Source organism: Salvelinus fontinalis, unplaced genomic scaffold (assembly GCF_029448725.1).
Source record: "Salvelinus fontinalis isolate EN_2023a unplaced genomic scaffold, ASM2944872v1 scaffold_0071, whole genome shotgun sequence".
Classification (NCBI taxonomy): domain Eukaryota; kingdom Metazoa; phylum Chordata; class Actinopteri; order Salmoniformes; family Salmonidae; genus Salvelinus; species Salvelinus fontinalis.
Window position 1 is genome coordinate 103750 of NW_026600280.1, and position 18961 is coordinate 122710.

The 18961-nt window shown below is 43.7% G+C and overlaps 1 protein-coding gene across 2 annotated transcripts in view; it reads left to right on the plus strand.

The window, feature by feature from the left end:
- Positions 1-961: 961 nt before the first annotated feature.
- Positions 962-18961, plus strand: part of LOC129842851 (zinc finger protein 664-like) — a 295528-nt gene continuing 277528 nt past the window's right edge. Inside the window, exon 1 of one of the 2 annotated variants that reach the window (XM_055911536.1) lies at positions 962-1854. In XM_055911536.1, the coding sequence (XP_055767511.1) occupies positions 1749-1854 (106 nt within the window). In that variant the 5' untranslated portion in view covers positions 962-1748. The remainder of the gene's footprint in view (positions 1855-18961) is intronic. The other variant, XR_008757696.1, reaches the window with a different exon arrangement.

The window sequence follows — 18961 nt, forward strand, 5'->3', positions numbered from 1 at the left end:
GTCATTCAATTCAATATTCATCAATAATAAAAAAGCAGTTTCTGGCTAAAGAGCCAAGACTAACAAGGGAAATCCATGAACTAATAGTACAGGTAGATAGCAATAAAAAGGATACTACAGAGATACAAAATAAGTTAGAGGAAAAACAAAAAGAACTTGAGGAACTTATTCAAGAACGATCTAATGTAATCTATTACAAAAATAAAGCAAACTGGATGGAATATGGAGAAAAATGCACAAAATTCTTCCTGAATCTCCAATACAGGAACGCTAACAAAAATAATTTGCAGAAACTCGTTACTGAAGACGGAGTCATCTATGATTCTCCGAATTATATTTTAAAAGAGGAAGCTACTTATTTTAGGCAGATATTCTCTTTTCCATCTCATCCTTTCCCGCTGAATGAAGATTATGGTAAGGAATTCTTTCCAAATAATATAAAAAAAATGGAAAATTAACAAATGTACAGAAAGATCAGTGCAAAGGCCAAATTACAGAGGAAGAACTTTTTGAAGCAATTAAATCCTTTCAGTCTGGAAAAAACCCAGGGCTTGATGGCATACCTGTAACGATCGTCGGATGAGGAATAGGAAGGATCGGACCAAAACGCAGTGTGGTAAGTGTCCATGTTAATTTTAATAAATAAACTGAACACTGCAATAACAAATAAAACAACCAAGAGAGTGAACGAAACGAAACAGTTCTGTAAGGTGAAGACACACAAAACAACTACCCACATGGGACAAGAACATCCCTGCCGGCCAAACCCTCTCCTGGATTACACTGGGCCAATTGTGCACCGCCCCATGGGTCTCCCAGTCGTGGCCGGCTGTGACAGAGCCTGGACTCGAACCAGGATCTCTAGTTGCACAGCTAACAGCAGTGCATTAGACCACTGTGCCACTCGGGAGGCCTGATATTTAAATGTTTTATTCACTACCGGTACTCTAGTTGGTAGAGATACACCAATAGGTGAAGCCTGAAATAAAACATTGAAGAAGAACTAGCACTAAAAGTGACGTTAGGATATAAAAGTTATCCTGTACAAGCTTTTGTGCTGAATACATTACGTTGTTACAGGTGTCAAGGTTATGGGCATGTGGCAGCAGTGTTTTGGAGGGAGGTTCCTGGGTGTGAGAAGTGTGCAGAAGGGCATGAGACAAAGGAATGTGTAGCATTGGGGAAAGTAGTGGTGGTATGTGTTAATTGTAGGGGTTCCCATGGGGCTGGGGATCAGAAATGTCCCGTGCGAGAGAGGCAGGTTGAGGTTTCCAGGGTTAGGGTAGTGCAGAAGTTGTCATATGCTGAGGCAGTGAAGAAAGTAGAGTAAGACGGGTCAAGGGGGACGAATTCTGGGAGGAGCGGTGTGAGTAGTAGATTTGTACCAGTACAGAGGTGTTAAACCAACAAGTGATATATTTTTCGGTAAGATTGGATTTTTGTCATTTATAGCAATGGTTATCAACTGTACTATAGGAATGGAATGTAGGTAGCTGAAAACTGAGGTTCTAGTGGCAGCTGCAGAGAAGTATTTGTGTGTGCGAGACTTGACATCAAAAGAGTTACAGGGTGTGTTAAGTGGTGGTGTCCCATCCTTTCAGGTTGTTGGCCTGAGATAGCACTAAATAGATTTAAATAGTGGAGTAGGGTGGTATATTTGTGAGTGTAGATAGTCGCGTATTTGTTTATTTTTCCAAGCGAAGTATTAACGAGTTGTACTCCAGTCTAGTTGGTGGCGGTAATGCAACATGCATCGGATGCCAACTGCCGCTAAAACCTCAGAAGAAGAAGGAGCACTAGAACTGTGCTATGAAGACGATAGCTTTTGTGTCCGTTTCAAATGTATTACTACAGGTATGTAATAGCACGTTTACACTTTATAATATCGAACGAACATGTCATAACATGTTAGGTAGCAAATCCGTCTAGGTATTGTCACGTTTGGTAAAGGTTTTATGACGTTTTTGTTGTGTCAAACCGAGTGAGTGAAGAACGTGTTAAGTCACATCGTTAGAGACTGGGTTTGTCTGAGTTAATGAATATACATTATTTCGTCAAGATAAATTCATAAAGAATCCATGTGTTTGAGATTTCTGAGTTCGTTTTACATGTTATTGTTTTGTTGTGTAATGTTTTTTTACGAGCTGATAAAATGGCGGCGGCAACTCTGTCTGAGTCAATGGACTTCAGTGCAGGCAGTGAGGTTGCATCAGATACAATTTCACGGTTGCTCTCCTGTTTTGAAGCTGAATGTAATGATAATCAGTTTTCTACATGTGTACTAATATTCAGACACATTCAGTTGTTTCTATGTTATCTATTTTTGTTACTATGGTGTGAATGGTAAATACAAATGGTTTTTGTTTTTGCGAGTTGAATCACATTTGATTGGTCACATGCGCCAAATACAATGTGTAGACTTTACACTGAAATACCACTGCTGGGTTGCTTCTGAAGCTAAGCAGGGTTGGTCCTGGTCAGTCCCTGGATGGGAGACCAGGTGCTGCTGGAAGAGGTGTTGGAGGGCCAGTAGGAGGCACTCTTTCCTCTGGTCTAAACAAAGATCCCAATGCCCCAGGGCAGTGATTGGGGACACTGCTCTGTGTAGGGTAACGTCTTTCGGATGGGACGTTAAACGGGTGTCCTGACTCTCTGAGGTCATTAAAGATCCCATGGCACTTATTGTAAGAGTAGGGGTGTTAACCCCGGTGTCCTGGCTAAATTCCCAATCTGGCCCTCAACCATCACGGTCACCTAATAATCCCCAGTTTACAATTGGCTCATTCATCCCCCTCCTCTCCCCTGTAACTATTCCCCAGGTCGTTGCTGCAAATGAGAACGTGTTCTCAGTCAACTTACCTGGTAAAATAACGGTAAAATAAAAATAAATAAATAAATAGTTAATAAATATAACAACTGGTAGTGTTGATAAAAGGTGAGGTGCACAGGTGAGCGAGTCGGTCAAGGATCGACTCAGACGAGGAGTTAAAGTTTAACAATCAGCAGTTTATTCAGAGTAAATATATTTGGTACTGCGCATGCGGGGCTCCGTCTTAGAACTCCGAGTGAGCTGAAAGAAGAGAGCCCCTAAAACAGGTTGATTACAGATTATATACAGTACAGAAAGTAGGTTGATTCTTTGAAGTCCTGGTCCTCTGGTTGGCTCTGGTCCGGGCGTAGTCCATGCTTATTGGTCCACCATTGTTGTTGAAGAATGTCCCTTGCTTAATGTCTGTTTTGAATTTCCCAACTGCCGTGGGTGCACAATGTTGATAAGCTTAGGATCCCTAGAAGCTCTATTAGATATTAATGCGGTGTGTGTGGTTCTCTATGTTTGAGTGTGAATGTGCGTGGGTGGTGTGTGTGTGTGTGTGTGTCTTCCAGCCATCAGCAGATATGTTATCACAAGATGAAGTCCCTTAGACCTCTGCGGTTGACCCAGTTCCTGTTTTCTTGGCTGTATGTGGAAACATTAGTATGGCATGCCAGAAGCAGGTTGTGCAACATACTGCAAACACACTAGTAATATAAGTTCATTTGCTATGCCTTTTGTTACTAAAAGCTAATGCATAGATATAAAGGCCTATCTTGGCTTCAAGCATATATGAGCATAAAAGTTTTTCTTACAAATCCCTCTCTTCACGTCTTCCTAGACGTGACTAACTGTCTGGAAAGAAACTTTTCAGAGAAAAGTTTTGATTATTCCCTCTCTTCAGAGACGTGACCAATCAGTCAACAGCACAGTCCATACTTATGAACTCTGCTTCCGTCCCTAGGTCGTCATAAACATCCTCTGGGCCCAATAATGGGAACATCTGCGCCGTGCTATGGGGGTCAATGGCTTTGGTAATGAGCCTATTTATTAAGGATCGTATGCATGGTATGCAGCAGCAACCACACAGAACAAGAACTGCTGCAAAGACGGAGATAGAAACTAGGATTGAGGAAATCAAGGTTTTATATTTGCCAAACACATTCATCCAAGAATCCCACATAGAGGAGTCAATGCCGGAGTGGGACTTCATTTTACCATTCAAAGTCCTCAGTCCCTCTAGTGCTACTGTCAGACTACCATCAGAGGCCGTATTGTTAGGAATGAACGTGCAACAGTGTTCCCCAAACATGGAGCAAACACCTCCCTTTTCTGCCAACAGCATGTCTACAGCGATACGATTCTGGAAAGCCATAAGGCTGGTAGCTGATAGTTGACCATGGACTGCCTCAAACCCTTGCTGAGTCCCGTTGCCTAAACGTTGTACATTAAAATGGATATAATTTATCCGATCAACATTTTTATTAACGGTGCACCACCAGCATATGGACGATTCAAGTCCTGCATTGACTTGATTCACTAACTTATACTTATCCGGCACCCCTCTGGGTACCCCAATAGCATCAATGTAGGTCGGGTTCTCATCAGTGGGGTGCACCTCTCGCTTGGGTCGGCTCAACTTCGCCTCTTCCACTTGGGACATGAGTTCAGACACACTCATGGGATGGACTGTAATGGGAAGGAGCAAAGACACTAGGGCACATAAACCAGATGAGTCAGGAGGGAATCGTGACAACAGCCTATTACCTCCACACCACCACCACACATCAGCTCTAGACACTGGTTTAAAATTTGCCGTAAGCATGTGAGTGTACCAGCACCAACTATCAGGGAGCTTACCCAACCTTGTCCCTCCACCTATCATGTTTATGCATGTAAAATTAGCTCTTGCCACACTGGAGGAAAATATCGGTTTCTTGACCACCGTGGTGACTACCGGATAAACAGTGTCCCACTGTGAACATTTCTCAGGTGGGTTGTCTTTGTTCATAAGGGGCAATAGACAGTCTCCGCTAATAGCGGCTGGGACTATGCGAAGCAATGGCCTAGCTCCCATGCAAACTACACAGCTTTGCAGGGTCATGTTAGCTGCTTGTTCGGTCAATAGTAGCCAATTGTTATTGAAACCTGAGATTCCGGTGGCAGTAAGAATGGTATCATCAGGGGTGGTAGGAGTGGTGACCATATTAATAGGACCCCAATCGCCCTTTCCCTTAGATGTTAAAACAGTAAACCGGTCAGTAATAGCAGAGGGCTGAGCCTGCTGTGTAATGCAGATTTTTACTGGCCAGTAGAGTAGATCCTTACTAGATTCTACATGTGGTGCTAGTATAAAATCCTGTCAACCCGTCCCAGTACCTGGTCGGATAATTAGTGATAAACCCCAATTACGCAATTTAGTCCTAGTCAGTGACAATCTTTTCCGCCAGATAAGAACTGCTTGTCCTGATGAATAACTGGACCAGTCAGGACCAGTCTCAGCGACCAGGCTCTTCCATGACCACTCCTGAAACCCCCCTTTTGTCATATACCAGTTAAATCTGGTGTATTCCAGAGCATGCCCTCCCAGGCCATTCCTAGCTTTTCCCAATAACCCCCAAGACAGTGTAATGGTGGTGGTTACATTAGCGGGTACACATAAGGTGGTGCTTCTAACCTGGTTTGTGGTGCAATTTTGGTTAATAGGTTCAATGTGTCTTTTGCGTACTATGTGCCTGGGCATACTAGCGTTAGAGGTAGAGTTGGCGCCATCAGATATCTTGACCACATTTTTAGCCATGTGTTCAAAAGCCCAAAGCATTATTCCCACTATGCAACCTGAGGTTAACATAAACAGTACAAACATTGGAAGAGAACATCCTAATCTTCTCCATGGCGTTCTCTGTTGTCTAGACCATGGGTGGCCCTCCCTGGCACCTGAGGAGTGGAGTCGCCTCCACATTCTTCAGTTGTCAGGGCGTACCGAATTTGTAGCCGAATTAGATGCGATCAAGTCGCTTCTGACTTCAGTCAGTGTTCTGTCAGGTGCTGGTGCTGGTGTACAGTGAGTCAGGTGGTGCCAAGGTGCGCCCGATTTACCTTTGACCTGGACTGAGTGTGAAGTAACTTCCTTCACTTCGTACGGTCCATTCCACCTGGGATCTGCCCACTTTCTTTTGTGGACCTTGATCCTTACCCAGTCTCCAACCTTTACCCTTGGTTGTCCCTGGTCATCCGTCAGCTCCCCCTCTGCGACACGGTGTATCTGTATGGAGAGAGCTGCAGATAATTCGGTCAGTTTTTTTACATAGTCAGACATTCCTATCTGGTGGACATCAAGAGGGGGCATATGACCTCCCTCTCTTGGCGGCCCAGGCATCACTCGGCCTGTCATTATTTCATGGGGTGAAAGATGTGTCCCTGCACCTGGTGAGGACCTCATGGCCATCAGTGCCAGGGGCAGGGCTTCCACCCACGTCAATTTTGTCCCTGCACAAACCTTAGCTATCTTAGCTTTCAAAGTTTGGTTACAGCGTTCCACAAGTTCCTGCGATTGCGGCTTATACACCGAACCGAATTTGTGTGTAATACCAAACCTCTCCTCAACCTGTCTCAGGTGTTGATTGGAGAAGTGGGACCCATTGTCGGATCTGATTTGTCGCGGGACCCCATACCTAGGTATGAGTTCCGTTTGTAGCCACTTAATGACAGACTTCGCATCCTCTTTGGCTGTTGGGATTGCTTCTACCCATTTGGAGAACCTGTCTACCATTACTAGCAAATACCTCTTTCCCCCTTTCACTTGCTCTGCTCCCATATCTGTGTAATCTATGCTGATGTCTTGAAAACAGGCATTGGGCACCGGGTAATGACCCATTGGTGTTTGGTATGGTTTCTTCGGGTTGTAATTTCCACAGATAGTGCAACTGTCGCAAAACAAGTCAGTCATTTCCTTCATGTATGGATGCCACCATACATAAGAAATTTTTGTAGGGTCTTCAGTTTTCCCTCATGTGTCAGGCCGTGCGCTTCTCGAATCAGTTCTGGGCAGAGATTAGCTGGTGCTACTAATCTTCCATCATGGGAACGCCAGAGGTCATCCATCCCTTTTGTGGCTCCCCTCTGTCCCCAAACTGAGTGTTCATATGATCCTGCTGAGAGCTGTAGTTCTTTGATGTGAAAAAGATCCCGATATCTGAAAGTCATTGTTCCCCAGTGGTTCTTCCTGTGTCCTGGGGTTCGGAGTGAGCCGTGACAGCAGTCTTGGCTCCTCAGAAAAAATAAATGGGTTGCTTGTTGATCGTCCTCCAGGGGAACCCAAATTCCCAGTGTCCATGGAGTAGAGAACGCCAGGGGGCTCCAGATCCACACCATCGATTGTTCCCTCCATCAGGCGTACTGCCACTTCCCCCTTCACCACACCCCCTCTCACAGTTAATACAGGGGCCTGTACAGTAGCTGGTGGTAAGGCTGAGGGAGGCGAGTAGGGTGGGGGTCTGTATTCTTCTGGCAGGTTTGGATAGAGGCGCTGGTTGGGTGATTGTCCTTTGTCTGGGTTGGCTGGTGGGGTGGTAAGGTCCCCTCCCTCTTTTATGTCAGTGACTACTGCCATTACTTCCGCTTTTTTTGTCATTTGGTATCTTCGGATCTCCTCGATAGCCCAAGTGCCTATTTTCAACTCAGCCTCTGCTCTCTCTCTCTGCTTAGTCCCTTCCTTCCTAAATACGTATTGTTTATTTAGGTCTACTTCGCTGTCCCTTGCACTCTGCTTCCCCTCTCTTAGCTCTCCTTCCATTGTGTTCAGCTGAACCCTGGTTGGTGTTCCCCCTACCAGATAACCTGCCTGTGTCCACTTCAACTTTAACCCTTCCCACACCTTCTTACACTCTTTCCACTGTACCTTTCCCCCTGCCCTTTCCTGCACCCGCTGGTCTAGATACTCGTTAAATTTCAGTTTTGGAGATTGCGAAGCTGCCATGGTGATGAAATAATTGTGACTATCTGAATATACTTAGCCCGTCACTGCCTTGAGACAGCGATGTATTCTTGGAGAAACAATTACTCGTACTCTGTCTTAACTCAGAGCTCCTCCGTCATATACTCAGAGTTGAACGAGACATAAGACCCAATTAAAACCTTGTGAAACGCTGTGTACAGTTAAAACCTCACCGGTCACAGCCAGTCTGTTGGTTTGCTAATCAATTAACAATATGCCTCATTCGCATACCCCTTTGAACTCAGGTAGCAACTTTACAACACATTTAACCAGTCATGAGCTAAGTTATGGTATGTAAATTACCTTGTCCTTGTATTACCGAATCTGTTGGTCATATTCAAAACACAGATCTATCCCTCATCGGAACGCTGCCGAACTGTCTGAATAGTATCTCTTCTAGGTCTGTTTCACCCTAGGTGCACAACTTAAGCCTGTTTCATCCTAATTGTACATAACACAGATCTATTCCTCATCGGAACGCTGCCGAACTGTCTGAATAGTATCTCTTCTAGGTCTGTTTCACCCTAGGTACACTTAGTCTACAAACAATACAATTAAGCCTGTTTCATCCTAATTGTCAAACAATAAAATTAAGCCTGTTTCATCTTAACTTTACAAACAATAAAATTAAGCCTGTTTCATCTTAATTTTACAAACAATAAAACCAAGCCTGTTTCATCTTAATTTTACAAACAATAAAATTAAGCCTGTTTCATCTTAATTCTACAAACAATAAAATTAAGCCTGTTTCATCTTAATTTTACAAACAATACAAATTAAGCCTGTTTCATCTTAATTTTACAAACAATAAAAATTAAGCCTGTTTCATCTTAATTTTACAAACAATAAAAATTAAGCCTGTTTCATCTTAATTTTACAAACAATAAAAATTAAGCCTGTTTCATCTTAATTTTACAAACAATACAAATTAAGCCTGTTTCATCTTAATTTTACAAACAATACAAATTAAGCCTGTTTCATCTTAATTTTACAAACAATAAAAATTAAGCCTGTTTCATCTTAATTTTACAAACAATAAAAATTAAGCCTGTTTCATCTTAATTTTACAAACAATACAAATTAAGCCTGTTTCATCTTAATTTTACAAACAATACAAATTAAGCCTGTTTCATCTTAATTTTACAAACAATAAAAATTAAGCCTGTTTCATCTTAATTTTACAAACAATAAAAATTAAGCCTGTTTCATCTTAATTTTACAAACAATACAAATTAAGCCTGTTTCATCTTAATTGTACATACAACGTCTAACATTGTATTTTACCAGATATGTTTACTTCACTGCTTGGTGAAATTTAGTAATAAATTTACACAAAATTCATACTCACACTCGGTATTACTGATCTTAAATTTGGTGTTGGACTATACGACAATGTGCAAAGTTTGTTTTAACAGGTTTTGCTTACCTTTTTAGTGGTCGACCAGAGATCAGTTTACCCGAGTTGAGAAGAATTATAGTCCTCCCCCAAATTGGCTCGTCTGTCTCCTTGAGCCGTCCTTTCACCAATTCGCTCCCGCACTCTCACGTTTTATGGGTCTTTAGTAAACCATCCTCTGCTACCAAAGTTCTGTTGATAAAAGGTGAGGTGCACAGGTGAGCGAGTCGGTCAAGGATCGACTCAGACGAGGAGTTAAAGTTTAACAATCAGCAGTTTATTCAGAGTAAATATATTTGGTACTGCGCATGCGGGGCTCCGTCTTAGAACTCCGAGTGAGCTGAAAGAAGAGAGCCCCTAAAACAGGTTGATTACAGATTATATACAGTACAGAAAGTAGGTTGATTCTTTGAAGTCCTGGTCCTCTGGTTGGCTCTGGTCCGGGCGTAGTCCATGCTTATTGGTCCACCATTGTTGTTGAAGAATGTCCCTTGCTTAATGTCTGTTTTGAATTTCCCAACTGCCGTGGGTGCACAATGTTGATAAGCTTAGGATCCCTAGAAGCTCTATTAGATATTAATGCGGTGTGTGTGGTTCTCTATGTTTGAGTGTGAATGTGCGTGGGTGGTGTGTGTGTGTGTGTGTGTCTTCCAGCCATCAGCAGATATGTTTTAACAAGATGAAGTCCCTTAGACCTCTGCGGTTGACCCAGTTCCTGTTTTCTTGGCTGTATGTGGAAACATTAGTATGGCATGCCAGAAGCAGGTTGTGCAACATACTGCAAACACACTAGTAATATAAGTTCATTTGCTATGCCTTTTGTTACTAAAAGCTAATGCATAGATATAAAGGCCTATCTTGGCTTCAAGCATATATGAGCATAAAAGTTTTTCTTACAGTAGACTTTACAGTGAAACGCTTCCTTCCAATAGTACATAGGTAATAAATAAAGGGAAATATTTTCGAAAGTAATAGTAGCACAAGGAGTACCAGTACCGAGTCAATGTGCAGGGTGGTAATACAGGATCAATGTGCAGGGTGGTAATACAGGATCAATGTGCAGGGTGGTAATACAGGATGAATGTGCAGGGTGGTAATACAGGATCAATGTGCAGGGTGGTAATACAGGATCAATGTGCAGGGTGGTAATACAGGATGAATGTGCAGGGTGGTAATACAGGATGAATGTGCAGGGTGGTAATACAGGATGAATGTGCAGGGTGGTAATACAGGATGAATGTGCAGGGTGGTAATACAGGATCAATGTGCAGGGTGGTAATACAGGATCAATGTGCAGGGTGGTAATACAGGATCAATGTGCAGGGTGGTAATACAGGATCAATGTGCAGGGTGGTAATACAGGATCAATGTGCAGGGTGGTAATACAGGATCAATGTGCAGGGTGGTAATACAGGATCAATGTGCAGGGTGGTAATACAGGATCAATGTGCAGGGTGGTAATACAGGATCAATGTGCAGGGTGGTAATACAGGATCAATGTGCAGGGTGGTAATACAGGATCAATGTGCAGGGTGGTAATACAGGATCAATGTGCAGGGTGGTAATACAGGATCAATGTGCAGGGTGGTAATACAGGATCAATGTGCAGGGTGGTAATACAGGATCAATCTGCAGGGTTAATTGTGGTAATACAGTATGAATCTGCAGGGTTAATTGAGGTAATACAGGATGAATCTGCAGGGTTAATTGAGGTAATACAGGATCAATCTGCAGGGTTAATTGAGGTAATACAGGATCAATCTGCAGGGTTAATTGAGGTAATACAGGATCAATCTGCAGGGTTAATTGAGGTAATACAGGATGAATCTGCAGGGTTAATTGAGGTAATACAGGATGAATCTGCAGGGTTAATTGAGGTAATACAGGATCAATCTGCAGGGTTAATTGAAGTAATACAGGATGAATCTGCAGGGTTAATTGAGGCAATACATGATGAATCTGCAGGGTTAATTGAGGCAATACAGGATGAATCTGCAGGGTTAATTGAGGCAATACAGGATGAATCTGCAGGGTTAATTGAGGTAATACAGGATCAATGTGCAGGGTGGTAATACAGGATGAATCTGCAGGGTTAATTGAGGTAATACAGGATGAATCTGCAGGGTTAATTGAGGTAATACAGGATGAATCTGCAGGGTTAATTGAGGTAATACAGGATGAATCTGCAGGGTTAATTGAGGTAATACAGGATGTAGCTAGGGGTGAAAGTGACTTGACAATCAGGATATAATAACCTGTGTGTGTGTGGAGTCAATATGCGTATGTGTGTCTGTCTGTTGAGTGTCAGTGTAGTTTGTGGGTAGAGTAGTGGGTGTGCATAGAGCCAGTGTTCAGAGGGCCCATGCCTAAACTTGTCAGCCTCCTGAGGGGGAAGGGGCGTTGCCCTCTTCACGACTGTTGGTGTGTTTGGACCATGATAGGTCCTTAGTGACGTGGACACTGAGGAACTCGACGCTCTCGCTCCACTACATCCCCGTCAAGGTGAATGGGGGGCGTGTTCAGCCCTCTGTTTCCTTTAGTACTTGATAAGCTCCTTAGTTTTGCCCATGTTGAGGGAGAGGTTGTTGTCCTAGCACCACACTGCCAGGTCTCTGACCTACTCCCTATAGGCTGTCTCGTCGTCGTCGGTGATCAAGCCTACCACCGTAGGCGTTTAAATGTATTATGCGAGAAATGGCGATGTAAACGGCCACTACCGCTCGGGAAACCATGCAGTTTATTACAGATTAAACAACAGGATTACCTTCACAGCTTGGTGAAAGTGCAAGGTTATCTTGATACTCCTTTCCAATACATTTCCAGGGTCTTATTCTGGTGACATTGTGATCGATGCTTGACTGCCGTTTGACAAATAAAAACACACCTCTTGATCTGCGTGTTTATAATGTAGGTTAAGGTGCAGCCTCGTCTCATAGACTAGATGTAACATAGTAAATATAAATCAGGGACTCTCAAAATAGTGTGATAGGTAAAATAAAATAAAAATAAAAAAAATGAATAAAAAACACAAAACTAATGAAGGAACACACAGTTACCAACAATATATCCCTGGCATCAATTCTTTCAACTGGCTCAGCTCGCTGTTACAGTACAGCACCACCAAATTCCATTTATTAAGTAACCATCTGTCTTATGTAACCATAAAAACATTACATATCATACTCTTTTTCTATTCATTTATTTCTGGTCCCCTCCTACCTGAGCGGCATGAGGCCTGTGTGGCGTTGCACTGTTAAAATCATCCCAGTGTGGAGATGAAACACCTGTGTGTTACAAAGCCACATGCTCTGTCCTCTCTGCTCTACCTAGGTGTTTTAATGTGGGTAATACAGAGATAATACTAATACAGAGATAACCACTGCTCTACCTAGGTGTTTTAATGTGGGTAATACAGAGATAATACTAATACAGAGACAACCACTGCTCTACCTAGGTGTTTTAATGTGGGTAATATGAAAACAGATAATATTAATACAGAAAACCACTGCTCTACCTAGGTGTTTTAATGTAGGATAATACTAATACAGAGAACCATTGGACATGTATTTTCCATTATGTCATTGTGTTTACCATTTCAGAAACGTACATCTGTAGTTTAAAGCATATACAGGGCATTATACAAGACCCCTTGACGACATTTTCCACATTTTGTTACCTTACAGCCTTATACAAAAATTGATTAAATGCATTTTTTCCCCCTCATCAATATACACACTATAACCCATAATGACAAAGTGAAAACAGGTTTTTAGAAAATTTTGCAAATATATAAAAATTAACACCTTATTTATTATTCAGACCATTTTCTCAGACTCGAAATTGAGCTCAAGTGCATCCTGTTTCCATTGATCATCCTTGAGATGTTTCTACAACTTGACTGTAATCCACCTGTGGTAAATTCAAATGATTGGACAGGATTGGAAAAGGATCACACCTGTCTATATAAGGTCCCACAGTTGACAGTGCATGTCAGAGAAGAAACAAAGCAATGAAATCAAAGAAATTGTCCGTCGAGCTTCGAGACAGGTTTGTTGCAAGGCACAGATCTGAGGAAGAAAACCAAAACATTTCTCAAATCTCTGTTGGCTGGGCTCCCTGCTTGTGCCGTCAAACTCCTGCCCCACGTTGGGCGCAAACCTTTTAAGGGCTCCCGAGTGGCGCAGCCGTCTAAGGCACTGCATCACTACAGTCCCTGGTTCGAATCCAGGCTGAATCACAGCCATGATTGGGAATCACACAGGGAAGCACACAATTGGCCCAGCATCGTCCGAGTTTGGCAGGGGTAGGCCGTCATTTTAAATAACTATTTGTTCTTAACTGACTTGACTAGATAAATAAAGATTAAATAAAACAATTTAAAAAAAAGTGGGATGCATTGCCAGCAAAGCCACTACACAACAAGACACTAAACAATACATTAATTGCACTGAAACGGTGCCCACAAACTGTTAGGGCCTACATAAAGCTGTCCCAACAGCATAGTCTCAACAGTTTACCACTGCTACACCTGGCTATCAGCGGAGCCTTGTCTGGCAGCGAAACAGTTCATTCAGCCTCATTCACTGCCGTTAAAAAAACATGGCTGACTTGCTTAAACAAATGTGGTTTCTACTGACATTTGAGATGTACAAACTATGGCATAAGGGGACGAAAAAGCGGATAAGAGGCAATCTGTAATTTCGATTAAGACATTAATGAGCGAGCTAGGACGGACGTAGTCAATAACTATTTGTTCAGCACTTTTGAAATGCACAGCGACAAAATTCAGAACATGGGCCGTTCTTACAGTGTTCTCCCTGTACGCCAAGTCAGAACCGTAGGATAAATAAAGGGGCATATAAGCAGACAATGAAAACCCTTACAATGTTCAATGATTACATTTCTCTAAAACAGGTTATAGGCTACATGTGAACCACCAAGTCAGAACAGGAGACAAAATGAAGAGGTGAAAACAGACCAAATTATTAGGGTGAGGCACATGGGCTACTAACATTTTACTACACAACATACACTTAGTATTACTTTCTTAGCTACAGTATATACATCTCCCTGGCATATTACATCATTTATGCAGCAGCAGACAAGACATTTTTGGACTCACCTTGTTATGCTGTGCTCACTTGAACAGGAAGGTGGCACGGCAGTCCATCGTGGGCATATTTTGTCATCAAACTTTGTCATCAAAGTCTGGCATTCTCTGGATTTATGGTGCTTTCAAGACAACTGGGAACTCAAAGGGGGAAAAAAAGTAATCATGATGACGTCAGTGATCTTCAGGTAGTAGCTGTAGAAAGAGGCCCGAGTTCCTAATTTACAATTCCGAGTTGGATGAAAGTTCAAAACCTATTTTCTCAGTCGTAGCTTGTTTTCCCCCCGAGTTCCCAGTTGTCTTGAACTCACTCAAGTCAGATGTTGCAGTACCGAGTTAAGTTGTTTTGAGCGCGGCACAAATCAAGCTTCATTGACAACACGGCCAATGTTAAATGTTTACAATTTTAAACTAGGAAAAGAGCCCCTTAATCTTAGACTTTGGACCACACAGCCACTCCACTGATTCCTTCCAAACCATTCATAGTTGAATTTGCAATTTCCAACTTGTTGCGCGTACCCGCTAAATAGCTAGCCATTTCACATCCGTTACACTCACCCCCCTTTCAACCTCCTCCTTTTCTGCAGCAACCAGTGATCTGGGTCAACAGCATCAATGTAACAGTATAACTTTAGACCGTCCCCTCGCCCATACCCGGGCGCGATCCAGGGACCTTCTGCACACATCAACAACAGTCACCCATGAAGCGTCGTTACCCATCGCTCCACAAAAGCCGCGATCCCCAAAAATGCTCAACATCATCCTCATGAATGTAGCTGGGCTGTTGCACAGTCTTTGTGGAAGACGGTTATATTCATATAACCCAAAAGGAGAAGTGAAGGCTGTAAACTTCTTGTCGTCTTCATGCACCTCCACATTGTAGTAGCCTGAGGTCAAATCCATTGTAGAGAAGAAGGCATTGCCACCCAGGGCCGCCAGAGCATCAGCTTGGTGAGGTAGAGGGTGAGCATCCTTTACGGTGCGAGCATTGAGCCATCGGAAGTCTGTACACAGTCTCAGATCGCCAGACTTCTTCCAGACCAGCACGAGCGGGGAGGCATACTCACTGCTGGATTTCCTAATTATCTCTCGCTCTTCCATCTCATCCAAGGCCTGCCTGAGCTTGTCATAATGGTTAGGGGAGAGCCTACGGTAAGGTAGCCTAAAAGGCTTAGTGTCACTGAGTCTGATGCGATGGACATATCCAGTAGCCTTCCCGCAATCTAGTTTGTTCCGGGAGAAGATACACTCGTAGCGGGCTATTAGCTGAACTAGCCGGGCCTTACACTGTTGCGACAACTGAGTGGACTCAATGTCAATGTCACCTAGCCCTAACTCGTGCAACACCTCACTTGTCACTCTGTGCGGTTTTACGGCACTGTCAACGGTCAAGCTATCTCCACTACCATTGTCAAAGTCTTGATTGGCATCCATTTTGTGTACCTGCTGCACCAGGGGGACCGGTTCGACAGTGGGCCCATCTATGTAGTCAGTGTCAAAGTCCTCTAATGCCATGCAAGGAAAAACATCCGCTATCTTGGCATTGCATCTCACTGTTACTGGCTTTGGTGAGGGATTGATAACTTTGACAGGGACCCAGCCATCGCTCCACAATGTCGCTACTGTTCTCCCCACTAGAATGTTTTTCGTTCTTGAGCGTGCCCTCGTAGGCTCAATAACGACAGCACTGCCCGCAGATACATTTTGAGGCGTACACAACCGGCCCCAGACTAAATGTTCCTGCATGGGCTCCAATGTGACCGCCCGCTTCAGCCTTACCGTGCCCACTCTTTCCGGCACTTCTGTCCCTTTCCATCGCTCTACATTAGCCAGCAGACGGAACAGTTTGTCATCTCCATTGTGTTCAGATGATGACATCTTCTCCCAGAAGTCACCGGTCGTCTTCAGCTCCCTGATGAGGTGTTTTATCACGTTGCTGCCTAGGATGAGCTCATCACATTGGCCATCCACTACTAGAACAAGGACAGAAACACTGCTGCCATACACAGACAGATTCAATTCACACACACCTACAGGCTTGGTCTTCAACCCCCCGCAGCCAACCAACACCACTTCAGTCGGACTGAGGGAGCCACTCTTGAGCACACCTGCTTTCTCAAGGCGTGGCACCAGCATTGAGCTCAATGTGCCATAGAACCGCTGTCAATCATAGCGCTCACCTCTATAACATCCCCCAGTAACACACTAGTATAGAAGAGTTCATCGTTGTGGAGCACTCTCTGTGTATTTTGCATAATGACTTTTTCGTTCGACTTGACTTCATCACAAACACTTGAATATATTGACTCTAAATCTACAACACTATCGAATTGGGGCACCTCACAAGGCCCAGCACTTCCCCCCACCCAGTGCGGGCCAGCTAGTTTTCCTGCCGCTGTGTCGTGTTGCTGTTTGATGGAGCGACGGGAGTTACCGATGAAGTGCGAGGACATTCCCGACGTGTGTGCCCAGCTGCATAACAGAGGAAGCATAGGTGGTTAGAATAACAATGATCCATTGTGCTGTGATTCGCATCCCCACACACTTTGCATTGCAAAGGCGGGTTCTCCCTTCTGGGCCTCCTCTGGAAACGGTTATTATAGCCGCCTACAGGTTGCTGAGGCCTCTGCTTCAAGACCCGTTCAAGCATGCCCATCACACGATCGAATGCCTCGGATGAGCCATTTGTGGGCTGCTGCAAGGGGTCCGGGCAGTTTGCAACAGCCGACACTGGCCTACTTACTTCCTGCGTCAGTGTGGTGACCAGTGGGGCCAGCCGCAAGGGACTTGGAGCCTTACACTTCCTCTGGTACTCCTCCAGCCTGCCATGGACCTCCGCAGCCGTCCACTCATGCAATGGTTTGCACATGAATATCAATGACAGCTCTGGGTTCGGACAGTGCTTGATGAACATGACAGTCAGAACACGTGATGGATTGTCTAGCTCCTTGTTCTGCCTCTTCAAACAGTGCTCTGCCACCTCTATGGCTCTGTTCAGTCTGATCCAGTAATCAAATGGAGTCTCACCTTCCATTGGCAACGTAGAATAAACATCAGCTAGGGGCATGTCAGAGTTGATTGTGTCGCTAAAGTGATGCTTCAGAATGTCAAAAATCGGTCTAGGGCCCTGGCTTACGTCAACTGGGTTACTGCGTAGGCTTACTCTTACCACGTCACGTGCCCGCCCTGTCAGCTTACCCAAAACTTAATCTGACCTCTCCTGTCCACCATAGCCCTTCTTCTGCATGTACACTAAGATGGTCTCCTCCCACTCATGCACTGTGCATTCCTCTGAACCATCCCCCCTGAAACACACTGGTTCCCTGACATCATTTTTCACCACTACATTTAGACTAGAGCTGGCCCCAGCCTTGGTACCACCAACATAATCAACCTTCTGTCCCACCCCATCTCCCATAGACTTTGATTCCAAACAAGAGGCAAAATATTCACCTATGGAGTAACCTATCTGCTTAACAATGCCCGCCAGGAAATCCATAGACACATCCTCCTTCCTAGGATTAGGTGAAACTGGCTCGAATGCACTGAGTTGAGGTAGCTCTAAATCATGTGGAAGGTGCACACTTGCCTGCGTAGTTGGCCTGGCCAGAGGTGTGGAAGTAACTGGAGAAATACTTGCCCCCCTACCCACTGGCAGTGAAGGGTTAAACATGAAAACTCCCCTACCTCTCCCAAAACTTTCCTTTTTTTTTGTTGTTGTTGTTGTTGTAAATATTAAGTCCCCCCCCCAAAAAAATCTGAAGATTATCACAATCAATATGAACACTTCTATAAAATCAGCTTGAACATAATGCACTCAAAATAAAAGTTCAGTAGTAGTTGTCTAACAAGACCAAGAATCAACACAGAAAAGTAACAAGAAACGCCTTAATAAATAGTTGTCGCCACCGTGTGGTAGAAAATGGCATCACCCTCACGTTAATTGGCTTCCGAAGGTCACTAGCGTAACAGCACAATTACATCACTAAATAATCATAACATCGACACATACAACTAATAAACAGTATATTATATTCCCCACTCACTCATGCTACCAGGAGCTCCCTGAGAACTCCACTTGCGCAGAATGCAAAACCTAGGCATTAGGCGTGTATCAGCAACCACAGCACTTCTTGAAGCCGGGTCTCCGATCCCTCCACGTGACATCCGGCGAAGACAAGAAGACGAGTCACGGCACCAGTGTAACAGATGTATAATGTACTCTCCATGCGTTGTGTTTTCTCATAATAAATCACTTCGGCCAGTGGTCCCAGTTGAGCATCATTTATTTCTGCTGCTGTTGTTAAATGGGAAACAGCACGTTAGTTGTGCAGGGCTTAACAGTGTTGATGGCTGTCGATGGCAAAATCCCTTGCATCACATTTTCATACTGGGAAGACCTGACGTTCGCGATCTCCCCCTATCTGCAAGCGGGGCCAATCACAACACCCCTTATTGTCATCAGAGTTGAACTAACCAATAAGAATGCTTGAACATCAAATACACATTTCTTTAAAGGCAAGTGGAAACATAACCAACCCTGTTACATAATGTTTATATCCAATGGCCGATGAGAACCGATACGTTTTATCTCTAATTTCTCATGATTTCTCTTCATATGACAAAGATTAAAAAGGATTTGCCAGT